The following is a 27,547-nucleotide window of genomic DNA, read 5'->3' as shown; positions in this document are numbered from 1 at the left end:
TGTCAGGGTTGTGCGGAAAATAGGAGCTGGAAGAAGTATCATGTATGTTTTCTGCCCTGAGTTATTTATTAAAAAAAATAATAAAGGGGGGAAAAGTAAGGAAGAAAGAGTAGGAAGGGTCATTTGACTCCACCAGTGTGATTGAAAATGCCAAAATTCAGATGCAGATTTTTGAACTCTCCAAGCACTTCTGTCCAGCTCAACATCACTATCACCTTTGCTTTCTTCTCTTTGCTTTAAAAAAAAAATCCCCAAATCAAAAACCCTGTGTTTCTTTCTGTCCTTGCACATTAAGAACCTTACACATTGTGCTGGAAGAAATCATAACATTCCCATCCATCACTTAATGGAATTCTTTGATTGTCCGTGCAACTTGCTGGTAGTTCAGTGTGAGAAATTAATACCTAACTAGTGAAAGAATCATAGCAGGGGAAGCACGTAACAGCCTTATAATCTTTTTGTAGTAGATGCTTGTTTTTAGACCTCCAAGTTAAACAGGAACGAAAGGGCACCTGACAGACAATGAGAAATTATGCAACAGCATCTTGCTTCCAGATTCACTCAATGTGATCGTACATTTATTTCCAAGAGTCTGTTGCAAAACTCAGCCCATGGCCAGCTTTATTGCTGCTTTTACAAAGTAGATGGGGGGGGGCGCTTTTCAGTACATAGATAAAATGCCGTAATTCAGAGGCGATCAATTTGACCTGAAATTGACAACCCAAATCAATTCAGAAATTTAGATTCAAATCAGGAGACTAAACCCATATTGTTTAGTACAGTAGAATATCTTCTGCAGCCACTTTGTATTTTAGCTGGGCTTGTATTTTTATATATATTAATATATATATATCTATATTGTGTTTTTAAAATCTTTGTTAGCAGACCAGAGCTGCATTAATGGGTGATCATATAAATCAATATAAATAAATACACAAATAAATATCAGATATTCAAGAATTCCATAGAAATATAACCAAAGTGGAAGACATACAAACACTCCAGGCGTTGTTTCTTTGTTTTGTTTAGAAGTGTACCAACCAGACTCCCAAAATAAAAAAGGGAAGCCAGACTAACAGAAAGCCTTCTGGACAGTTATAATGTGAGAAATGTCTTCTTGTATTCTATAAGATATCATCAAACATAGGGGATGGGCTGGAAAGGGATCTTGAAGATCATCTAATCCAACCCCCTTGCCCTGTGCATCCAGGAATTCCCTCTCATAACACTGGCTAGTCAAGCCTGCTGTTTTGAGATGTGAAATGTTTGACCCAACAACCTGAAGAAAGACTAGAAAATGGTCAGCAGGACATACTTAATGGCAATAAGGTTGTACAAGTATTATCTTCTCCTCTTAAGACAGAAGTTGCTACTGAGTCGTTCACGCCCCCCTCCCCCCTTTCTCTCTTGCTTCTTTTCAAAACATTCTGCAGCCGCTTTTTTTTTTTTTGAAGGATTTTGTTTGCATTCATACCGTGAGTGTATGTGGTTATTCACTTTTTGTTGCTTTTTAATTAATAACGAAAAAGAGAAAAAAGGAGCAAAGCACAAAGATAATAGGGATGGAGATTCATGCATTGTCAAAGAGAAGGGGGGGGAAAGAGCACATAAAAAGTGTTGTCATGTGCTTGAGTTCTGTCTTCCATGCCACCCTAAAGTTCAAACAGATTCCATGGAATGACTGGCTTTACCTACCTAATAAATATCCAGCTGGAAGGACTTTAATTCCAAGATATAGTCAGGAACCCTTCCTAGCTTGCCATTCTGCCCCAAAGAAATGCCTCCTCCTCCTTCCCCCCACCCTCCCCTTGTCTAGGTATTATGCAATTGGCTCTGCAATATAAACATCGAAATGAAAACTTCATCCAAGTTTGAAACTTCTGAGGCTTCTAGAAGTTGGTCTGAAAACCCTGAAATCTGGAACTAAGATACAACCTCATCATTTTCCTCCAGTGTTTTTTTTTTTAATTGAGTCCTGTCCCTGCTCAAATTGCCTATTCAAACTCCCCCCGCCACCCCCCTCCCGATTTGCAGGCAGAGAAATTAGATGGATCCTTTCCTCCATTTCTCCTGAAGAACAAAACATTATTGGACAAATTTATTAAAGGTTCCTCAATGATAATACAGCAATGCAAGTTATCTCACCTTGCCTTCCATTGGGATTTAACTGAGTATGGAAAGTCCAGAAGGTTGCAGAAGGGAGCTATGATTGTAGGATGAATGTTAGGAGATACACAATATTGGGCCACTTTACAATTAAATAAGTGTAAGAATATCACCTCCAGCAATGAGGATTTAACTCCAATTGTGTCCTCAAAATTCTGCCACAGATTAATCAAACTGAAATAAGCACTAGAATAAAGTACAGGATAATTTCTCTGCCTGTCGCTACTCATCACTTTCTACAGACGCAGAGGGAAATAGGAGTGTACAGATCAGCTTCTGTGATTGACAGGCTTGGTATAAATACTCCCAAGAGCTTAACATCCTGTACTTGCTTATTCGACCGCATTATGTGCTTTTTGCATGTTGTAGAAGCTGCAGTGACTGAATTCTTGTGCCTTGCTCTAGATTTGAAAGGTGCCACACCGGTGCCAACATTTCCTGGGACTTCTCCCAGGAAAAAGCTGGTGGCTTCACATATATGCCATTAATAGAAGTGTGGCCTCCTTATCACAGTTTTAAGACAACCAGTCTGGGAAGAGTGGTGTTATATGCTCCTTGAAAACAGTTGATAAATAGCCTCTTAATCTCTAGCCAAAATAGAATTGTTCAGCAACACTAGAGAAGTGCGGAAAGGACACTCACTATTATTTCATTCTGAGCATGCATTTAATGAGTACTGCTTCGGCTCTGGTTCCTTCTTTGGGATTTTATCCTGCCTATCATCATCCAACTGTCCTTGACAGTGTTTGGAAGTTAGCAGGATTAGCTCTGGTTTGGTCCTTCCAAGTCAAGTGATGGGCACAGCAGAGATTTCAAGAATGCTGTTTATTGTAGTCAGGTGGAATCTCAAAATTTTAAATCCTGTTCACGTTTTTCTCAATCCCATCTTACAGTGAACAAAATCAAAGCACGCTTGTTTTGAATCTCCTTCTCATACTTCCCTCTGTCTCAGGATTGGAAAATCTCTTTTCCAAATCCCTCCTTAATGGCTCACTCATATCTCCCCAAGACCCGCTCTAAATTCCTTCCTTTGAGAGAGCATCAAAAAATGCCATAGGTCCAAGTAAGATGCAGAAGTTGGAAAACAACCCAGAAGAAGGAAAGGATAAATTATGCATACCATTGCCAAGAAAAAATTGCATGGACAGGATGCTCAACTCCCAAGCGTCTCTTTTACTTTTCTGCCATCCCAAGAGGATGTCATTAAGCCTAAAGGCAGATATAAATCTGTGCATGAAAGAACAACTTCTCCATGGTTCTGAAGACAAATATCTCATGGGTAACCTGTGTAATGTTTGGACAGAGCATATGGGAGAGTGTCAGAAATAGAATTAGAGGCAAAACACAGAGGATAATCTAATCACCCTGTGGGAGAAAGCTTTAGTTGGATTAGGCCTGTGTTCAATGTTCTTTAGCTTGAGCCTTTGTTTTGAAAGTTTTGCCTGTTAGACTACCAAATATTCTTGAACATATTCTTTCCAAACCTTGGGTAAGTTTTGTGCTGTGCATTTTTGATCTCTAACTTACTCAAAGGCTGCCTTCACTGTTGTTTTTTCTCACTGATAATCTAGCTCAGCTATTAAATGCAATGGGTTTCAATGTTTTTGTGTATGAATAGGAAAAGATAATGTTATTATTATTAGTAGCCTTGAGCACTTGCTTTGGTTGAAAGGCAGAGCGGGTTAATTTATCACAAAATAAAACTCCAGTTAGAACGCAGTGGGTTCGATGCCTCATGAAACCATAAGTCAAAGAAATATATTGGTTATAACATCACAGCAAAAACAAGTAGCCTGCCGTTATGGTGTCCAAACAGAAAGATCAGGTCTTCTCTCCCTAACTACTAATATTGAGTGATTTCCATATTACTGGATCGGGTGCAGTGTGTTGGCTGCAACCAATAGGCAGTCTGATTTCATTGTCACAAGTGACAAGTTCAATCTGGTTTTCTTTCCCATCTGTTAGGATTACATCAGGATAGGAATGACCAGAAAGGGTTAGTGCAAGTCCCCTAAATCAATTATGCCTGCTGGATTTTTCGACTTTGATTTGCTCAGTTCTTCCATTGCCTTGTGGTCTGATTTTTTGCAGTCACTGAGAAACTTAGAAATAAGAACGTTGATATGGTTGCTCCATGCCTTGAATTTCCATTCAGTATAAAATGCCTTGGGGATATCTCATGAGCGTCCTGTGCTCAGCAACAGTATCCTTGGTTTCAGTAATTATAGTCATACTAATGGTTATGTTCATATGATTTATATCTTCATCATGTTTCTCCTTCCCTTCTAAATGGGCCCTTATTGGTGTGATGAACTGTCATTGTAAACAAATACATTTCACTGATGAAATAAAGCAATATTCTAACAGGGAGTTGGAGTTAATTACTAAAATCAGCTCAGAGTCGTTAAAACACCAGAGTGGCAATGCATAACTCAATTGTCATTTAAAAAAAAACACCTTACAAATGATGTATACTTCATTTGACTGTACAATAATGGATAGAAGCTAATCTGTTCCATAAAATACATGATGTCTATTGTAGAATTTAATTTATCTCATTAATCTTATTTTAATTGGTATTTTTTCAATGATTCCATTGAAATGGCATGCTTCAAAAAGAACCCGCATAGATACCAATGTATTCCATTGAAAGACTCTGTCCATCACATTTACTATTCTTGTTCCAAATGGTGATAGGACCAAGACCAGGATTTCTATTAAATAATATCAGTTATTAGAAATATGATCTAAAGCAGGGAGCACCGGCAGGAGGATTACGGGAGCTGTAGTTTCACATGTCTTAAAACACCTAGTGAATAGAGATTGTCTTAGAGGCATTGCCACTATTCTGTCAGCGGAGTCAATCTGGGTCAGGCACCCACCTTGGTTCCTGATGACTTGTTGAATGAAAATATGATTAAACACCCATTTATTTCAAGGGGATTTTAGAAAATAATATCTTGATGAACTTAGCTCTGTGAATCAGACTTGATTGTTGTCTTTTCTGCTTGCTTAATGACAGCTGTTTTTTTGGCAAGGTCATGACTAGCGTTTTTAAACTATCCTCCATTCTGCCAACCTTTCTAATTAGAGTTTCCAAAGCAACAATTGGGTTGTTTCCATTCCATTCCATTATGCCCTGGATTGGGGGAGGGGAGAGGGAGAGATGGAGACAGAAACAGAGGGATCTGCATTTACCCTGCATTTGTTCCGTTTTGCAAAGCATCCTAGAAAGAGTGTATTCACCTCTTCCTGAAAAAAAGATTCAGTGTATATAATATTTATGGAGAAAGAGAACATTTTGTCCCGCAATCATTTACCACTATGTTCCTGTTCTTTGCAAAACTTTCATGAAACTTCTGTACAAATATCCAATTAGTACTTTTAAAACTCTTTGCTTAGAGCTACAAATGAACTTGATGGGAATTTAAAAGGGCTGGGGCTGGGTTGTAGCATATATGTCAAACTCAGAAGGCCACCTTCTTTCAGATGGAGAAGGCACAGCTATGCCTGGCTTGATTTCAGATGTAATGCTATGACAGATCTGAGGTTTGAAACCTAAAATTCAAGGGTTGAGACCAGGGGTGGGCTTCAAAAATTTTAGCAAGGGGTTCTCTGCCCGGTTGCTGGGTGGGTGTGGCCATTGTGGGCGTGGCCTAGTCAGCCTCCTGCACCACAGCAGGGGAGGCGATTTTGCCCTTCCGGAGGTTTTCCTCGAGCCTCCGGGAGGGCGAAAATGGCCTCCCCAGGCTCCAGAGGCCTTCTGGAGGCTGGAAATGGCCCCATTTCCGGCCTTCCCAAACTTCCGGTAGGCCCGTTTTTTGCCCTCCCTGAGCCTCCACGTGCGCCCTGCACTTACCAGAATCCAAAACAAGCTGCATGGGGACTCCTGGGAGGGGTGGGAGGGGGCGGGAGGGGCCAGCCAAGAGTGGGATTTGGGGGTTCTCTGAACTGCACAGAATCTTAGCTAGAGGTTCTCCCGAACCCCTGCGAACCCCCAGCAGCCCACCCCTGGTTGAGACTCCTAGACAGGATCAAACTATTCTTAGAAGAGTAATTGTCAAAGGATGCTAGACAGCAGCTTTTAGCAATCGCTCGTGGTGCGACCAGGACAATCTGGAACTGAACACATTCAAAACCGTAGAAATGGTGGTGGACTTTAGGAGAAACCCTCCCATACTACCACCTCTTACAATACTAGACAACACAATATCAACAGTAGAGACCTTCAAATTTCTAGGTTCTACCATATCTCAAGACCTAAAATGGACACCTAGCATCAAAAACATCATCAAAAAAGCACAACAAAGAATGTTCTTTCTGCGCCAACTCAGAAAGCTCAAACTGCCCAAGGAGCTACTGATACAGTTCTACAGAAGAATTATTGAGTCTGTCATCTGCACCTCTATAACTGTCTGGTTTGGTTCTGCAACCCAACAAGACAGACACGACTTCAGATGATAATTAGAACTGCAGAAAAAACAATTACTACCAACCTGCCTTCCATTGAGGACCTGTATAGTGCACGACTCAAAAAGAGGGCTGTGAAAATATTTACAGACCCCTCGCATCCTGTACATAAACTGTTTCAACTCCTACCCTCAAAACGATGCTATAGAGCACTGTACACCAGAACAACTAGATACAAGAACAGTTTTTTCCCGAATGCCATCACTCTGCTAAACAAATAAATCCCTCAACATTGTCAAACTATTTACTAAGTCTGCATTACTATTAAACTTCTCATCGTTCCTATCACCCATCTCCTCCCATTTATGACTATATGACTGTAACCTTGTTGCTGGTATCCTTATGATTTATATTGACTGTTTCCTAATATGATTTGATTGCTTATTTGTTCCCTATGACTATCATTAAGTGTTGTACCTTATGATTCTTGATGAATGTATCTTTTCTTTTATGTATACTGAGAGTGTATGCACCAAGACAAATTCCATGTGTATCCAATCAAACTTGGCCAATAAAGAATTTTATTCTAAGAGTTATTGTCAAAGGATGCTAGACAGCAGCTTTTAGCAGTCTGATGCAACACTGATTTAGAACAGTTGTGCTTTTTATTAATTCAATGGAACACATAAGCTGGCTCCATAAAATGCCTAATATCTATTGAAGATGGAGTCTTCATTGCGGTAAACCTTCTGGATTGGTATTAATTCTAGTGCATTCATTACAATTTGGGGGACTGATGGTATTTCAAAGTGCTTAGAAGGCTACCTTCCTCCATAAAATGTGAACTGAAATGGGTAGAAGAGTTGTGGCTTTTGCATTCTCGATATGTATAATATAGAAATTATTCTGTTTTGTGCTTAAGGCAGGAATAGAAGTCATAGTCTCCTAGCTTCTATCCTGGTGCCTTAACCACTATACCAAAATGACTCTTTAAAGATGTGTGTGTGAGAGAGAGAGAGAGAGAGAGAGTTTCTTTGCTATTGCCTGACATTATTGATGTTCTCTTGCTTATTGCATAGTTGCAAGGTACTGTGCTTCACTACTAAGGATTGCATTATGGGACATAATGACCATTTTCCCCAATAATATAATAATAATATTTTTTCCAAAATGTCTTGCCATTGCCTGCTTCCTATGGCTGAGAGAAAATAACTAACCTGAGGTCATCCGGCTAGCTTTGTGACCATGGCAGTACTAGGACTTACAGTCTTCTGGTTTCTATCCTCATTCCTTACCCACAACACCAAACTGGCTTTCTGTAGATATATTAAGTAGTAATAAACAACCTTAAACAAATGAACCTGAAAATGGCATAGAAAAGATAACGAGTTAAAAAGACCTGTACTGTCTTTAACCTGAAATTCTCAATTAAGCAATGAATATTCCCATCTATCTCATCAGTAATCTCTGTATTTATGCGCCTATTATATAGTGATGCATATTGGAGATGAGGAAATAAATCTCAACTCCCAGTGACTAATAGACAAGTCTCCGCCATTTTCTTGGCAAATGCTGTATTTTTGGAAGCGGTTTGCAGTTGCCTTCTTCTATCCAAAGTCATACAACAAGCTAAGAGAAGAACTGAAACATAGGTGTCCCCACTGCTAGTCCGGCACCTCAACCACTAAGCCAAACAGGCTCTCTATAAATGCATTATCTCACTTTTAAAGATTTCTGTAAGGAAGGAACAAACAGAAGGAAGATTTTGCAATCCAATGCATTTCATATTAATTGGTTTTGTATTAAAAGGAATCTGAGTAATAGGAAGTAGTTGACTCCAGGGTGTTCCTGCCTATTTGTACAGGGGTTTAACAAAACTACAAGTGAATGCCATCTGTCTAGTCTAGATCAGGCAATGGAATTATACTGAAGTGAAATCTGAACCAAAAGATATCTAGCTGATAAATATTAATATACAAGTAGTGTGCTTGAGAGGAAGACTGTATAATAATCCCAGAAACTTTTTTTCAGAAGCATTGCTCCTGCCAAGGGAATTATGGAACACCATTCAATAGCAAATCACACACTCTGTGTGTTTTCAGTTCCCTGATCAAATTAGAAGTTGGGCTGAAAAACACATTGTCTGCCCGATACTCTGAAGAGTTTTTGCTAGTCTGGATCAATAAGATTGAATTAATAAACTGTATAGCCAGAGCCAGACCCAATTTCAGGTGGCTTCCACGTTCTTCGTAAATCCATGAATTTTCTCCAATGAAGGTTCTTCCTTGTGTGATGGTGACTTTTCTATTTTTCTTTTCTTTTTTTTTGAAGTTTTTTATTGTAAACACATTAAAACAAGAGACAAACATACAACATTTATATACATATACTTTTTTTTAACAGCTCTTTCAAAGTGGTCCTTTCTTACTATTTACACATATTTTAACTTTATCTTACTCCACATTGTTATCTATCTTCCCTTATTTTGTCTACATTTTACCTTGATCTTTAACATTTTTTTTCTCTCTCCTTTATTCCTCTTTCTCATTTTTCCTATTCTCCAACCATTCGTACCATCTACACCACACTTTATAATATTCTGTATCCAGTGGTGAAATCCATTTTTTTTTACTAACGGTTCTGTGGGCATGGCTTGGGGGCCGTGGTGTGGCTTAGGCATGACTTGGTGGCTATGGCAGGGGACATATACTGCAAAATCTCCATTCCCACCCCACTCCAGTGGAAGAATACTGCAAAATCCCCATTCCCTCCCCACTCCTGGGGGAAGGATATTGCAAAAACTCCATCCCCACCCCACTCTGGGGCCAGTCAGAAGTGGTATTTGCCAGTTCTCCGAACTACTCAAAATTTCCGCTACCAGTTCTCGAGAACCTGTCAGAACCTGCTGGATTTCACCCCTGTCTGTATCCTCTTTCTCCTTAAGTTCTTTTGTTAGTTTGTCCATCTCTGCGCACTCTAAAAAAATTTTAATTAAATCTTCTTCTGTTGGCGAGTTTTCCTTCTTCCAATTTGCGCATAGACTATGCGGGCCACTGTTTGTGATGGTAACTTTTCAATCGTTTTTGTGCAGATGTCATGCTGGCTGAAAATTTATGAAAATTGAAGTTCAACACATCTGGATGGTAGTTTTATCTAAACTAATTACAAAGATTCATACAGTGTAAAAGATCTGAAATTAATACAGATATTTTTAATAAATTAATAGAAATTTCAGCTACTGTTTGGCTTTTCAGAACTAAGAAAAGCATATATATTTAGGCTGCAAAGTTATCTGAGAATATTAATTCAAGAGGACTTTTTTCTATATGACTTTGTTATTACACTGTTATGTCTAATAAATTACTGTATGTTCCTTAATAGCATTTTGGATGTGCTTTTCTAAGTAATTTAAACATGAGTATTTGAAGAGACTCTAATCCAGCCATATGAATTGGAGGGCTCCTAGGAGAAGGACAAGGAGGAGAATATTTGCTGGGAGTTGGCTGAATAACTCAATAAATGTGGTAAATAAATACTTTGTTTTCCTCTGCCATAGGTAAATGGAAGATCTAGAAACACGCAAAGCACGCAGGATAGAGCAGATGGTAGCAAAATGGCTGCGTCGATCACGAGATAATTCAGCCAGGTATGTATTTTAATGTAATATTATTAGATGGAACAGTAGAGTGTTTTCATTGTCTGTGAGATGCTGTTCAGTAGCTTCTTAGTTTTGGTTAGATCTGATCTTGCCACCCAAACCTCATCTGTTTGCAGTGAGGAAGGCTTATGTGGCTTAGGCTGATCCTTCTCTTCTCTCCTAGGTCAAGTAAAATACCAATAGCAAACTTTTGGACTATACTATGTAGTCTGATCATGATTATTCCTGAAGGTCCAAAGACTGCAAAAGTCCAAGACAGCAACTGTTGTAGCATATCAATATGCTCTCAGTGCCATCCCAAGTGCAGAGAAAACATACCAATGTTGGCATTAGTTTTTAGTGCCAGGTCAAAGTCTTGGCCTTAGCTACGAATGTAGGGTGGGATGCCAGTATTGAAATAATTAAAGCCAAAAGAAGAAAATAAAGCAGAAATGAAAGTTATTTGTAGCATTGTTTCACAGCAGTCTGCAAAAGAAAAACCATATACAAATTTAAGCTGGAGGGGAGGAGGAAATGTAGAGTTAGGATGATTGCCATCCTTGCTAACCAACTATTATGGTAGATTTATTAGGCAACGCTTGAGCTAACATCAAGGATCAAGGGTTCCTGACCCCTATTTTGCAGCTACCTTGTTTTTTTTACTATTATTATTATTTTCTGGCACCAAGAACCAAAAAGAACAGAGCGATGAAGTAATTCCATCACCAGAGGGGACAAGATGGAAATTGAACCGCATTTCCCGCTTTTTTTTAAAAAAAAAACTAAGCCTGTCCAGAACTTCTGGAGGCTTAACTTACCTCTTTGATTTGATTTCCCACTGAATGTTGGTGGGAAACTTTGCCATTATCAAATGATTGAGAGAGCAATCTTGGGAGGAGAGAAGGCAAGGAGCTCCAAAAAAATAAAAATAAAAAAAAGCTTGCAGGCCCCTAGTAGCTTATTCTTGCTGTTAGTTTTTTGTTTTGTTTTTTTTACAAAGGTCCATTTGAAGGTAGTATGAAAATTGCCAGATTCTCCCATCAAGATTTGCTTCTCAGACCAAATTTTTATTCAGAACCCAGTCATGAGTCTCTGGGTATCCTTCTTTCCTTTGTTAGCTTCTCCAGATGTTGGAGGGTTGCAAATTTGTTACAAAATTTGGGTTACAAAACGACCCCATTGCCATTCTGGTGACTTTTGTCTGACCTTGAGACCTGGTCTCAAGGTCAGACTGTTCAGCAAGTATAGGAAAGTCAGGTAGCAGGATGGTATTCGCTCTGCAGAAAAACTCAGACATATATCATACATCACACATTTCACAACTTACTCATGCATCACAACACACATTAAAAGGAACAGGGCTTTGTTGCATGACAACCATGCAACGACCTCCATCACAGCGACCTCCATCTCAACTTTGGGCACTCCTGTAGCACAAAATAGATTAGAACACTTTTTCTCATATGTCATCAATTTTTTTAAGTCTATTTATTGTGGAACAAAACTTTAGCACAGAAAAAAATAAAGCTTGGATTTAGGTTTGCCACCTGTGGCTATCTGTGAGAACGAAGTGTCATCCTGTGGTCTGGAATGAACCTCCTGTAATGATTTTTTTTTTTTTGCCAGATGCGCATTGCAGGGAATGACTTTAGGTTGCTGTAATCAGTAGGCAAACTGTGCAAGAGGGAAACTGATGCAGCGTTATCCGCCTTTTTTTTATGAAAAATCCTCAGTAATTTTCAAGGAACCCGAGACCAACATTCTCAGGATTAGAGAGATCACTTCATCATGCTTGCTGAAACACAAAATACTCAAATGTCATTTCAAACTTTGAACATCATGGCGCTCAGAAAGTACTATTGAATATATCAAGAGTCAAGCATTGACAAATATTTCCCTGTTTGTTGCACTGCAGAACAAATCTGTGAAAAAATAAAACACCTTAATTTTGCCTTAATACAAATGTTATCTATTTTCTGATGGCCAATATGAATCCTTTGCTTTTTTGTGTGACTTTGGAAATCTTGTAGCTTTTCTGTGATAGATATCATAAAGGCAGCAATGCTTCCATCCTGGCCTAGTGGATGGAAGCCCACTAATTTGGATTTATGAGATACTATCTACCGTGTTTCCCCGAAAATAAGATCCTGATCTTATTTTTTTTTGAACCCTGAAATAAGTGCTTGGCCTTATTGCCATGCGCTCAAAAGCCCGATTGGACTTATTATCAGGGGATGTCTTATTTGGGGGGGAAGCAGGGTATTATTGTAAATGCTATCTTAAACTTGGTTTATTTTTGTATAGTATTTACTGTGATTCCTTTTTGACTGAGATAGATGAAGCTCAAATTTTTTACAGAGTTGTTCGAAACTGTAGAATTGTTATTTTCAAAGCAAGTCAACGTTTCAGCACTGGTACATAACATCAAGCCTATTCATTCACTTCATGTCCACATGGATTTTCCACTTGGTTAGGAACTGCATTGTGTAACTATTCCATTCACATCAAGTGACCTTACGCAGAAAGAGCTGTCCATGCACAGCTAAACTGGCCTTCATGTTTAAATGTGCATGCTAACATTTATGTATTCATTAGATCCATAGGGCTGCCCAATTCACCTAGCCATTCTTGCTGCCTTACAATTTGCAGAAACATGAAAACAATGAAATAGAAATGGGATGCGGTAATATATAATATAGTGAACATTCAGAACAGAGAAAAAAAATAGAATAACAATAGAGCAATAGAGAAACAGAAATGACAATAAGAAAAGGATTAACTGAGACCAACCCACACATATTTTAGTCAAGATCTCTCTCTGTATATGTATTATGGAACAAAGATTGAGCATCAGTATTACTTTTCAGTTTTATAGGTATCTTTTCTGGATCTGCCCAGTACTATTTAAAATATTTATCAGATTGTTACATCAAAGCATCTTTCTTGTTTACTGGCTTATGTTCATTTTCCTCAGTAGGTATGCACTGTTGTAAAAATATCTCAAAAGCAAATGCTGAGATTTCAGGAAATGGGAATCACTGGATATCTTTTTTTAAAACTGGCTTTTTTTCCACCCTAAATTTGCAGAGGGAGAGCATCAGTGAGTGATAGACCGTCCGATGGCAGTAGCCAACCTGCAAGTCATGTCAAACTCACAGTGGATGTTCAAAAAGATGTGCTACATGGACATTATGGCATTGAAGTTTCTCATAATTTTCCCCTTTTGATCACATCAGTTGCTGCAGGTAGAAAACAGTTTTTCCTTCTTACATTTTCCTCATGTTAAAAATTGTCTGGAGAAATACAAAGCTGTGGTTTTAAAAAGAAAGATGTCTTAAAAACATGCTGATCTCTGACATTTTCTTGATCCCAAGCTAATATACATAGTCAGATAGAGAAAACTGGCTGAGTCCAGGCTCTGGAATTTTTTGAAAGAACAGGGAGCTGAGCACAATGCTTTCTCACCTGTTCCTTTTGGCTTGCCAGAGGGAAGCTGGTAGTCAGATCTTGCTGGGATGTCAATCTAAGCCAGAGGTCAGTAACCTGCAGCTCTGAAGCCGCATGTGGCTCTTTCACCCCTCTGCTGCGGCTCCCTGTCACTCAAAATATGCTCACAACCACCAATGTGTGACACCCGCCAGCACGCGATTTATTGAGCTTTTCAACCCCCGGTAGGCCAACCATGGATAAATCCAAGAAAAGAATAGTTTCAGAAGAGAACAGAACGTTTAATTCAACTACATATGCCAGTTTTGTGGCCGCTGAAGAAATAATCAGGCACAGGAAGGGTTTTGTAGCTCCCGGTGTTTTCTTTTCTGTGGGAAACGGGCCCAAATGACTCTTTGAGTGTTTAAGGTTGCAGACCCCTGATCTAAGCAGATGCCAGTGTTGCCGGCCCTCAAATGCCTCGCGTCAGCCAGGAGTGGACAACAAAACAGCATTTGGAACAACAGAATATGTGGCAGGTTATGTTGAGAAGGAGACTGTCCTTCCTGCCATTACTTCTGCTAGAAAGGGCAGCGTAGGCTTAATGAATGGTGCCCGTTAAGAACCTTTCAATAATTTGGATTCAAATTTCCAAATTGTAGGCAAGCAGTGCCAGGTCATCTTACATGGCTTCGGTTTCTTTACATACGCACAAATAAAGGTTCCCCTTACACATATGCACTAGTCGTTCCCGACTCTAGAGGGCGGTGCTCATCTCTGTTTCAAAGCCGAAAGCCAGTGCTGTCCAAAGACATCTCCGTGGTCATTTGGCCTGCATGACTAAACGCCAAAGGCACACAGAACGCTGTTACCCTCCCACCAAAGGTGGTCCCTATTTTTCTACTTGCATTTTTACGTGCTTTCGAACTGCTAGGTTGGCAGAAGCTGGGACAAGTAATGGGAGCTCACCCTGTTATGCAGCACTAGGGATTCGAACCACTGAACTGCTAACCTTTCGATCGACAAGCTCAGCGTCTTAGCCCCTCAGCCACTGCGTCCCTTCTATATTCATGCATATGAGCGCGCATTTGTTTGTTTTGGGGTGATGTTGTAAACAGGAAATACCAAGTCTGTCGCTGACAAGGCTGATGTTTTGCAGGCAGCACTGCTGATGGGAAGCTTCTGCCAGGGGATCGCATCCTCGCAATAAACAACGACGCAACGGAAGACCTTACTGGTGAACAAGCAGCTGCTCTTTTAAGGTGCAGTATGGGAGTCTGCTGCCCCAGGGCAAAGGGGGATGGCTAAACTTCACTCCAGTGGCTGACTTTCATGCCATGTTAGCTTGTGAGAGCTTCTCTTTCTCCCCTCTCTTCAGCTGAGCACTCCAGAAAACCATCCCCTATTTTGAAGCTGTTATGCTATACTCAAAAGCATTTTGGGTATTTTGATACAGGTAGTCCTCGACTTAGGACCATAATTGAGCCCAAAATTTCTGTTGTTAAGTGAGACGTTTCTTAAATGAGTTTTGCCCCACTTTATGACCTTTCTTGCCACAATTGTTAAGTGAATCACTGCAGTTGATAAGTTAGTATCTCGGTTGTTAAGTGAATCTGGCTTCCCCATTGACTTTGCTCGTCAGAAGGTCGCAAAAGGTGATCAGATGACTCTGGGACACAGCAACCGTCATAAGTATGAACCAGTTGCCAAGTATCTGAAGCTTGATCCCGTGATCATGGCGATGCTTCAAAGGCCATAACTGTGAAAAACGGTCGTAAGTCACTTTCTTCAGTGCTGCTGTAACTTTGAACAGTTGCTAAATGAACTGTTGTGAGTTGAGGGTAAAGGTATGTGGCAGAGGTGGTATTCAGCAGGTTCTGACCAGTTCTGGAGAACCGGGAGCGGAAAGTTTGAGAACCGGTAAATACCATCTATTCTCTGCCTCCTGAGTCCCAGCTGATTGGGAGGAAATGGGGATTTTGCGGTAACCTTTCCCTGGAGTGGGGAGAGAATGGAGATTTTACAGTATCCTTTCCCTGCCATGCCCACAAAGCCATGCCCACAAAGCCATGCCATGCCCACAAAGCCACGCCCACAGAACCAGTAGTAAAAAAATTTGAATCCCACATGGCAGTAACATTGGGAGACTGGAGGGAGAACTGCAGACAGCCTGCTAAAGATATTTCAGCCCACCAAAGGAGAGGGCATGGAAAATGTTTCAGAAGGGACCCTCCCTGGTTTTCTGGAGAGTAAAAGGAAAGGAGGGGAGAAATACTTTTTAGTCTTGCAAAAATGTGTTAATATAATCTTACAACAAAGATACAGCTAGTATTTCTACTTGCACGCCTTCTTTGAACTACCTCGCAGGGCTAACAGTTTCAAGAGAAACTAGTTTAAAGCATCCTGACCTAACCGAAATAATTTGACAGTTCTTTGACTACACAGAAGTATAGTATGAAAACAGGAACATCTGTTTTTCTTTGTGGTGTTTGGCAGTTATATGTGTATTTGTTTATGTAGCATATCATCGGGGTGCGCAGCACTTCATGGAGAATAACAAGGCAGGTTTCCCACACTGCCTTGAGACTGTTTGCAGTCTCAGCTTTGGCCCAGGTGAGATAACAGAAATCAAAATGGTGAAAATTAGGAAGCACTAACAAAGTTGGTGAAGGTGCATGGGAATTAGCTACAGGCTCAGTTATAATAAATTAGGAAGAACATTAATGCCAAATTCTTCACTGAAAACATACATTTTTAAGAAACCATTTGTAACACATGTAGAGGTATTCTGCAAGTATTCTGGGAAGCTGTTTTAAGTAAGGGAGAGGAAGGAAGAAAGGATGGAGCTGTTTGAAAGTAGAAGAACCTTGGGTGGTAGTATTAAAAAACTAAAGTTCATGAGCTGGAGCTTATTTGGTTGGTGGAAAGAGAAGAACTGGTTGGTTGATTGTGAAGGACACTGGTTGATCGATTGTGAAGTCAGAGCAAACAACCTGTACTAAATTATGGAATGAATAGAAAGACATTATAGCAATTTAAGGAGTGTCATGGGACCAGAGCAGGGGTGAAATGCTACCGGTTCAGGCTGGTTCGCCCAAACCGGTAGTAAAAAGTGCTCTAAAAAGTTTTTTAAAAGTTCCGATGATCAGCTATGCGACAATCAGCTGTGCTGCGTGATTTATATTCGCTAGAAAACAGGAAATCCTGCTTTCTAGCAAATCTAAATCACGCGGCACAGCTGTTCTCCTCCCCTCACTGTTCTACTTACCTTTGCAGACTCAGAAAAAGCTTCTTAGTGCCTGTGGTGTGCATGCACGCGAAGTGAACCAGTAGCAGACTTCAGAGCAGGGGTGAAATCCAGCAGGTTCTAACAGGTTCTAGAGAACCGGTAGCGGAAATTTTGAGTAGTTCAGAGAACCAGCAAATACCACCTCTGGCTGGCCCCAGAGTGGGGTGGGAATGGAGATTTTGCAATATCTTCCCCTGGAATGGAGAGGGAATGGAGATTTTGCAGTATCTTTCCCCTGCCACACCCACCAAGCCACACCATCCCACCAAGCCACGCCCACAGAACCGATAGTAAAAAAAATTGGATTTCACCACTGCTTCAGAGCATTTTACCTCTGGACCAGAGAAATGAGAATAGGACATGATTTGGGCATGTGAATAGAGCAATGTGAGATCAGAGAGGAAAAAATTAATTTAGGCAAATTTAGTTTAGGCAAGAGGTGATTATGAAGGTATTGGTCTGAAGTATTTCTGGAAGAACTTTTAAAGTATTATTAAAAGGAAAGTGGTATAATTTGATTATGTACTGTAATATGGGGGCATCAAATGATTAATGCAAAAGTACCAATATGTACAACAGGGTGAATGGTAATACAGCCACTGAATACTGAGAGTAAGGAGGAGGTGGCAAGATGTTTTCTCTAACACATTTTATGTATGAGATTGGTAGCTACTTCTAGGCAAAATACAGGTAGTCCTCAACTTACAACCACAATTGAGCCTAAAATTTATGTTGCTAAGTGAGAAATTTGTTAAGTGAGTTTTGCCTCCTTTTACGACTTTTCTTGCCACATTTGTTAAGTGAATCACTGCAGTTATTAAATTAGTAACACATTTGTTAAGTGAATCTGGTTTCCCCATCAACTTTGCTTGTCAGAAGGTTGCAAAAGGTGATCATATGACTCCAGGACACTGCAACCGTCCTACCTGTGAGTCAGTTGTCAAGCATCTGAATGTCCATGGGGATGCTGCATTAGTCATAAATGTGAAAAATGGTCATAAGTCACTTTTTTCAATCCTGTTGTAACTTTGAACGGTCAATAAGTGAGCTGTTGTAAGTTGAGGATTACCTGTATAGATGGAATGGAAGGAAATTGGGAAAAAAGGACAGAGTTGGAAATTATCTGCCTTTAAAGGTACAGGTAATCCTCGATTTACGACACAATTGAGCCCAACATTTCTGTTGCTGAGCGAGACCGTTGTTAAGTAAATTTTGCCCCATTTTAGAACCTTTCTTGCCACAGTTGTTAAGTGAATCATGGCAGTTGTTAAGTTAGTAACACGGTTGTTAAGTGAATCTGGCTTGCCCATTGACTTTTCTTGTCAGAGGTTCGCAAAAGGTGATCACATGACCCCAGGATACTGCAACGGTCGTAAATATGGACCAGTTGCCAAGCGTCTGAATTTTGATCATGTGACTATGGGGATGCTGCAACGGTCATAAGTGTGAAAAACGGTCACAAATCACTTTTTTCAGTGCTGTTGCAACTTCGAACGGTCATTAAATGAACTGCTGTAAGTTGAGGACTACCTTTGTTGAAAATGATGCAGTTTTTTTTGGCATTCATAGCAATGTCTTCAAATAAAGCCGTTTAGCAGAAAAAGGGTGGGGGTGTTTTCCTTGTTCCCCATCCTTTGTATTCACACTTGCGTTGTTTTCTTTTATTATATTGTCTTAACAGGGAATCGCAAGGCACTCTCCAGTTTACAGTTCTGCGATGCACCTCGGTAAATTGCCCTCATGTACCACTGGTGTTTGAGTTACTCCTTGGAGGGTAAGGTTTGGCCTCCTGATGGGTATGCAAATGAGAATCACAAATACGAAGTTCCAGGAGGTAATCTTAGAGATACAAAGGGTGGGAAATATGCCCAGATAAGGGAGCTGATGTATTAGGGCAGGGGTGTCAAACTCACGTCGTCATGGCAGTATCACATGACTTTCCCCCCTTTGCTAAAATGGGTGTGGGCATGGCCAGCAGGTGATGCATCCGACCCGCGGACCGGGAGTTTGACAGCCCTTTATTAGGGGATCCTTGGGTAAAGATGGTGAAATGCTTGCCAATAAAAGTGAGATAAAGGGTTTAAAGGGTGGCCATGTTGACATTGCTGGACCTTTGTCATCTAGTCTACAACACAAACAGAATGTTGGATTTGGGTTCAAGCTATATACTACATGCAGATGTGCAGAACAGGATGTTGTCAAATTGTTTAGATGGAGGAAATTTAAAAAGTTAAAAAAAATACTACCTGGCATAGGGCATACTTATCCATGAGCTTTCAATGCATTATAGACCCACTCAAATCACCCTCAAAATACATTTGGAGTAAAATAAAGCCTCAAAATGACAAATGTAAGCTCAATTCCCAATAACTTCATATCTATGTTGTTTACATAGATGTTAGATGGATGGATGGATGGATGGATGGATGGATGGATGGGTGGGTGGGTGGGTGGATGGATGATGGATGGATGATGGATGGATGGATGATAGAAGCAAATACAAATAGATATAAAATAAGAAAAAGAAAGCAAAGAGAAAGCAAAAAGTGTAGGAAAGGAAAAAAGGAAAGCTAAAGAAAAATATAAAAGAAAGAAAAAAGAAAAGTGACTTCTGATATTCTTCATAGCAGATATAAGTACAATTATATTTTAATATCTCTCTCTTTCTAAAATTACATCATAATACTCTACATGTCCTTTCTATAATCTATCCCATGTAATCATCAAAGCCATAAATCACAAGTTCATTTTTTAAAAATTTCTGTACAAAAAAATGATAAGAGATTTCCAGTCACCGCTTTCTAGGAAGTGTTCTCAATTTCTCTGGCTTTTGGATTTCCTTGCAGCCCCAATATAAATGCTAATCAGCTCTGATTCTGCTTACCTTTTTGAGATCATCCAAGATCAGTTAGGTAATCTTACCCATCTGTGTAAATCTAATGTATTAAAAATTTAAAGGTGAACCCAGTTCAGAGTCTTGTAACATTGAAATGTTGGTAGTATATATTTGATTACGCTGCAATCAATTTCTTTGTATACATTAATTTTTATTCCTTCCGGCTATTGTTTAATGCTGCTGCCCTGTGCATAGCTCCATTGATCTCAATGGCTTATAAAAGAACATATTTACACTGCACTGTAATCATACTACTTCTGCAAATTCTGAAAATGTTATTTTTGCTGCCACAACAGAACTTTTCTTCCCCCCCCCCCCAGTGGTCTATCTTTGAAATTGACTCTGCTTAACTTTCTAGCCCAAACAAAACTGGCTAGATATTGCCTGTCACAAGTCCAAATATATGTATTTATGTCTGCATTTAAATCCATCAAGGAAACATTGTTGATGGGAAGGAAAATATGAGTGGAAAGACCAACTGCAGTCCATCCGAACACCTTCTTCCAGAAGCAACTTTCCCTTATATAAACATGCCTTTAAACTAACATTTATAGGCATTTGTATTCTATAATTTGAGGGTTCTTGTATAATGCTGACATCCCCATTCAAACAATCAATGACTTGAATGCCATCATACAGACATACAAAGTCGCTCTCTTATAGAAAGTTAAACAATCCATCTTGCCCAGGATTGTTCCCCAAGGATAAGCATCTGCACCTTCTTTATTGCCATCAGTACATGTTGAGATCCCATCACCAAAAAGCTCTGTGTGTTGGGTCAGCAAGGAATTGAAAATTAAGAAGCAAAATAAGTACACTAAGAATGCACTTTTTTGAGGGTTTTTTAAAAAAATAATCCAGACATCCTAATACGGGAGGGAGATGCAGGGAATTATGCTGCTGCCTTTTTCAATAGTGCCATCACATCATCACCCTGCCCTTTTGGTCCTTGATAAGGAAAACAAGCATTGCCCTGGCTGAAGAAGGCTTGCTTGGCCCCAGTCCATCCCAACAGCCACAATTCTCTGCCACTCTAGATTCTTCGGAGCTGAAGATGTTACAGATAGAACTTGAGAGCTTTCAGCATGCAATGTGCCATGAAGCAATGCACTAAATCTTGCCTTTGTGTGCAGATGTATCTGTGGGTAATAAAATACAAACCTATTCTGAAATTATTGGTAAATTAACATCATCAGGGTGCATAGCACTTCACGGAGAATAATTCTGCTTTGAGACAGTTCGCAGTCTCAACGTTGGCCCAGATGAGAGAACAGAAATCAAAATGATAAAAATTAGGAAGCACTAATCCAGTTGGCAAAGTTGCAGGGGAATCAAGACTTAGACACAGGCTCCATTATAATAAATTAGGAAGGACATTAGTGCCAAACTCTTCACTGAAAACATGCATTTTGAGAAGACATTTGTAGCACATGTAGGGATATCTAGTAAGTATTCTGGGAGGCTGTTTCAAGTAAGGGAGAGGAAGGAAGAAAGGATGAAGCTGTTTGAAAGATAGAAAATCTTGGATGGTGATGTTAAAAAGTAAAGTTCATAAACTGGAACTTACTTGGTTGGTGGAAAGAGAAGAACTGGTTGGTCAATGTATCTGTGGGTAATAAAATACAAACCTATTTTGAACTTGTTGGTAAACTAACGGTGGTAAAATAAAACCTGTTTTCTGTTTACTCTGGTGGGTTGTATGTTGTTGATAGGAGTTCTGAGCTGTTTGGGGCATGTGTGAAACCAACTGCTTGGAACTAGATCTCCTTCTCTGTACATTTGAACCATTTTGCATTTATTACTTAGACCCACTAATTCAGAGATTGCATGGTTCTGGGATGTTCCCTTTCTCTCCTGATGTTTTAATATATTTAATTGTATTTAAAAATTTACTACCAGCCCTAACTCAGCAAATGCACGCATTAGGGGATGCTAGAAATTGAAATGACATTGAGAATTGGCATCACAATATGTTCATCAATATGTGTGGTGGGATGCAGCAAAAGTTCAATTTGTTTCCAGATAATCCTATCAAAGCAGGTTTGTTTAGTTTAAGGGTGCTGAAAACCACTGCAATGAAGAGACATGAAAGAAACTGATAAATGCACAGTGTTGACAGTAATCAGAGTGTTTTCCCCCCTAACTAAGACAGTGCAGGTGATGAATTGAATGGTGGAAGATGATATACATCTTCACTCAGCACATATTTACAAAAAACAGATTACGCTGGCTTGTCTTCACTTAACATACAGTAAAACTTTGTCTACCACAAGGCAGTGTTGATGGCCACTAAATAACTGTCACTGTGATAGCAATTAGTCATGACAATTAAGAAATTCCACCTTTAGAAACAGGATCCTTCCACATGCCAATTGTTATAAACAGGCCTTCCAACTCCTACTACCTTCCAGATGTTTTATGTCATCCTAACCCGGGGGGGCCAAACTCGTGGCATCACGTTACTGTCATGTGACATTTCACAACATTTTTTTCCCTTCACGGAGCTGGGATAGGCGTGGTCTGCGCGTGACGCATCCAGCCTGCGGGCTGCCAGTTTGACACCCCTGCCCTAACCCATCCCATTAATTCATTTCAAGCTGGGATTGTTGAGAATTACAAGGGATGCTCCAAATTGAAAAGAGTTGCTGCAAAGGCTGAATGTGAGCTGTGTTTTCTTTGACTGTTGTTATAATGAAACTCATCGGTCCTGAGGATAAGGTTAAGAGTTGTGATCCTAGACATCTAAAAATCTTCCCCATAACTTTAACTTTAGATTGTCTACTAAGAAGTCTGTAAGAGGCATGCATAAGCACACCAACGTGCCTACCGTCCCTGTCCTACTGTCCCCATTTATTCGTATCCTTATCCTGAATTCATAATCACGTTTCTACTTATATCTATTATCTTACGTGTTTGACAAATAAATAAATAAAATAAAAAATAAAGAAAGGCTGCTCCAAGAATTCAGGTTGTACTCTTAGCATTGCAATCCATGTTGGTCGAGCTAATGGGAAGTAACTTGGAAGGCAACAAATTAAGGAAGATGGTTGTGAAGAAACAGAAACCATGTCCCTTTTCATGCTCCATTTGGGAACTTCAGAAGAAAAGGCTGGCTGCTCTAAAAAAAGTATAGAAGGAGATTGGACCAGTGTTGATGGGCAGAAGCCACCATTAACATTTTTTGAGGACTTGAAATCCACTTTTCTTAACTATGCTGCCTATTTTAGGGCTTATGCTCTAGTTTTCACATGTTTACCCCAAGAAATAGAATGAAACCTTGCTGTTAGTTCCTGGCGGTTATGGTCTGTTGAGGAAGATGGTGGTTCAGAAAGAGATAGATAGATAGATAGATAGATAGATAGATAGATAGATAGATAGATAGATAGACAGATAGATAGATAGATGAGAGATAGATGAGAGATAGATGAGAGATAGATATAAAATAAAAAAATTAAATTAAATTAAAAATAATAAAATAAAATAAAATATTCTAGGAGTTGGAACAGCATGGTGATCTAGAAGTAAAGACTCTCACCTCCCACTTGGAAGGTTGAGAGGTCAATCATAGGCAGCGGCAGATGTTTCTCTATCAGGGCATAAAGAGAAAATATTTGCTGCGAACTTTGCATAGGTGTAAATGCTCAGCTCCATTCAGTCACTCTGACTCCACCCTGAAGCAAGGGATTACGGGGTTGTCAAAAGAAAAAAAATATTCCAGGAGTTTCAAAAAAAGAAGAAATGGTGGGAACATTATTTGTACTTGATGGTCCCTTGCTCTGATCCAGGAAGCTTCTAGCCTTACTCTTCTTGTGATTCTGTGTCTATTTCTGTTGTGAGAAGGCATTAAATGCTCTCAGAATTTGTTACCGTGTTGTATAATAGTTTGCCAATCCAGTGCTTTTGTTTTTCAGGGTGGCCCTAAATCATCCTTTCTTACAGCAGAAAAAAGAGCCAGGCTAAAAACAAATCCTGTTAAAGTCCATTTTGCGGAAGAGATTGTTATGAATGGACATAATCAGGTTTGTGTGAATGCTATTATTGCCAAGCCATATGGAATAGTTGGCTTTAAAATTTGACAGGTAGACCAAATTACATATTAAGCTAACTGCACTGGCTGAGAGTGAGCATGAAATGAAGACAACTTGGCCTTTTCACAACTATTATCCCCTCCAACTATATTTGCACTTTGTCAGATAGATCCATGGACTCAAAGTCATTTGAACCTGGTAGGATGCTACTGAAAAATAAACAAAAATCTTTCTTTCCTTCCTAGAAGGAAAAAGTGTGTTAAAAGTGTATATTTCAACCTGATACAGTAAGCAGGCTGAAATCAAATTGTCCTTAGTATTCTTGGAAAAAGAAAATGGAATGGAATGACAATGTTAACAGGGGCATCTACAGTGGGTTGGAAGAGTCAAAAAAAAAAAAGTCAAAAGGGTAGCCATGATCATAAATTGAAGCTCCAGGGATTTTTTTTTTACATGCACGATTCAATTGTGCAATCATAGAAGCCATCTTAAATTTTTGTAACCACCTTTGCAGACATTCCTGAATTTTTCTATTTGTGGACATATTTTTATGTACACATTTTCTCCTGCTGAGGTATTGACAATGTAATTGCAAAATTGTTAATCTAAAAAGTATGGATCATCTGCATTTCTCTGAGTTTTGTTAAACTATAGTTTCCAGAACCTCTCATTATTGGCTAAGTTGACTGCTGTTGCTGGGAATTCAGAAATAGTTGAGAGGCTCAAGTTACCCATTTCTGCATGGTGTATTAACGGAACCCTATGTTTTTCCCCCCATTCTTTTTCTGTTTACAAACTTGTGAACAGTTTGCTACAGGTTATACCTGGCAAAGATGAATAAAACCTTCCATTTTGCTTTCACTCAGCTGCCCTTTTTTCAATTAAGTTGAACTCAGCTTGAAGTTTTCACAAATATTTTTATCCATTTTTGCATGCATCTTCTGGTAATATGCATGGACACGTTTCTAGCACACACATTTTATCTGCCGTTTTCTTTAATGCAGTCCATTTTCATATATCATGTCCACTGAGACAATGCACTTTTCTTCAAAATATTTAATATGCATATTTTAAATTTGAAAGCTGTGTGGAAAAAAAAATATTGTGTGAATATCACTGCAGTTCCAATCGTGTGTTTCTGGGAAAATGTGAAATCAGTAGTTTTGCATTACGATACAAACCAGACCTATTGTTCTCCCATTTCTAATCACATTGCTTGCTGTCTAGCCTTTTTTTTTCGGCTCAGTCAAGGATTATGAGCTCATGGATATACAACAGGAGGCATTGTTTTACATATAGGGATCTCTCTAAGTCCATCCGCTCTATCCACAGAGGAAGATAACCTTCCCAGATACTTTATAGTACGTTTCCAAACGACACAGCAACCTTCGCAGGAGGGCCCATCACAGTAGTAATTTTAAATGGAATATTACAGCTGAAGTAAGATTTTTTTGGAAAAATCCCAGAAGTGCTTTCACAGTGTTGGCCTGAAGGCATAAATTGTTGATGAGATGAAATGCTTTTAAACCTTACTTTTCCAAGGTAAGGCTTGTATATCACCCTGTGGCAATCCTCTGCATGGGTCATCTGAGGAATCTGGCTATGTAAATGATGATCTCCCCTCAGTTCTGCTATGCTGCCTCATCATGGGAGTGGGGGGAGGAGGTGATCCTGGGAGGAATGAGCAAAGAATAATGGGAAAATATGCCACAAGCTCACCAAGGCTTGAAGGTCATCCCAGCTGCCAGCTAAAGCAAGCAGGCACCTATATTGGGCAGCAGCAACATAGAAGGATGTTCAAAGTGGATGTCAGCATTAATTCATCGTGTGTGGGAGAAGTAAATGACGAATCACTTCCATATTTTGCCGAAAACCCCCAAGGTTAGAGACATGGTAAAGTGATGGATTATACAATACAGGTAGTCCTTGACTTACAACCATAATTGAACCCAAAATTTCTGTTGCCAAGTGAGACTTTTGTTAAGTGAATTTTGTCCCATTTTACGACCTTTCTTGCCACGGTTGTTAAGTGAATCACTGCAGTTAACTAAGTGACACGGTTGTTAAGTGAATCAGACTTCCCCATTGATTTTGCTCATCAGAGGGTCGCAAAAGATGATCACATGACCTGGGACACTGCAACGTCATAAATATGAATCAGTTGCCAAGCATTAGAATTTTGATCACTTGACCATGGGATGCTGCAACAGTAATAAATGTGAAAAACAGTCATAAGTCACTTTTTCCAGTGCTGTTGTATCTTTGAATGGTCACTAAACAAACTGCTCTAAGTCGAGAAAGTACCTGTAGTGAATGTTGGGCCTCTTGGGTCAAAGGGCACCCAATATGCTACTGAAGAAGAGCTGATTATGTTTGTCACATGGCTGGAGTAGAGCCCTTTGGGAGTTGCCATGCAGAAAAATAAAATCTAAAGTTACAAAGATAAAATTACAGAGGGAACATGAAATGAACTCAATGCAGTGAAAGATGAATTAATTAACACATTGACATCTTAGGTATCAGCAAATTGAAATGGACTGGAATTTCAGTCAGAAGATATTAAAGCAGTGAATAGTTTCTGCCTTTTAAGACCAACTATCAACGTTAAAGGAACCAATAGTCCAGAAATATGACAACATTTGGTAGGATAGCAGCAAAGGTTTTGGTAAAAGACATTCAGATGCTATGATACATCTATACCCTTAACAATTAGAATCATGCAGGACATAGTTTTTCTAGTGATATTTTACAGAAGTGACAAAGTTGGACTTTGAAGAAAAAAGATAAAAAGAGTTATTGACTTTTTTTGAAAGTTGATGTTAGAGAAAACTCTTGAGAATACCAGATGTAGACAAAAAACCACCCTATTCCTTGCTTTTTGTTAGATCTGTGCAAAATTGAAGGGTAAGGTTATAGTGTGTTAAGATTCTGTGACAATTTTTTTTAAAAAAAGTGTTGTTTGAGCCATTTAAGTGCCAGGGAGGCATTCCTAAATTAAGACCCTACCATTTAGAAGGTCAATCCTTATTCCTAGAGAAATTCTTTGTGAAGGAATTTTGAAAAAGAACCTCTCTGGGGATCTTAAAACAATGTAAAGTGTTAAGGTAAAGAAAAATCCTTTGGAATTGCAAAATTACAAACTACTCATATTTCATTCAGGCATATTCCTTCTTCAAAGTCTTTAAACCAATGGAACTTGTGCAAATGAGGTTTCTCAGGGCTCTGGTCCCACTGGCAAGCAAAACAGACCATGACTGCTGACTTGAGAACTGGCTGAATTAATTGAATTGAATTAATTTAATTCTGCCACTATAAAAAATAATAAAGAATAATACTATTATTCAATAATAAGAATAATAAACCCTATTCTGGATGAGGTAATAAACTAAAGTATTGGGAGGATGACTGCAATCTGGAAATCACAAAGAATTATCCTTTTTACTATCTCCAAAGCATGTGGCAATGCTTTAACTTTCCCACAAGGAGGCTGCTTTATAGCACTAGAATTAAATTTAATCTTTTGATTTCTCTCACTTGTACCCAAGAGACAACAGAAAGGCAAGCAACAGGAAGGCTACCTAATTCTTTACTTAACAGCATTTATTTCCTGCTCTGTAACTTCTGGCAGGCAGGCTTGCTCTATAGACAGTAAAATAAATGCTGAAAACTAAATATACAACAGCACCTCAACATGA

General features: G+C 39.3%; 1 protein-coding gene across 1 annotated transcript in view; it reads left to right on the top strand.

Annotated features, from left to right (window-relative positions):
* FRMPD1 (FERM and PDZ domain containing 1) overlaps window positions 1-27,547 on the top strand; it is a 71,468-nt gene that overhangs the window by 27,495 nt on the left and 16,426 nt on the right. Inside the window, exons 3-7 of the mRNA XM_034410775.2 lie at window positions 10,133-10,222; window positions 13,301-13,458; window positions 14,799-14,901; window positions 18,610-18,655; window positions 23,736-23,843. Coding sequence (XP_034266666.2) covers window positions 10,137-10,222; window positions 13,301-13,458; window positions 14,799-14,901; window positions 18,610-18,655; window positions 23,736-23,843 — 501 coding nt within the window. The 5' untranslated portion in view covers window positions 10,133-10,136. The remainder of the gene's footprint in view (window positions 1-10,132; window positions 10,223-13,300; window positions 13,459-14,798; window positions 14,902-18,609; window positions 18,656-23,735; window positions 23,844-27,547) is intronic.

Source organism: Pantherophis guttatus, chromosome 2 (assembly GCF_059756535.1).
Source record: "Pantherophis guttatus breed Tessera chromosome 2, ASM5975653v1, whole genome shotgun sequence".
NCBI lineage: Eukaryota > Metazoa > Chordata > Lepidosauria > Squamata > Colubridae > Pantherophis > Pantherophis guttatus.
This window is presented reverse-complemented; position numbering and strand designations above follow the sequence as displayed.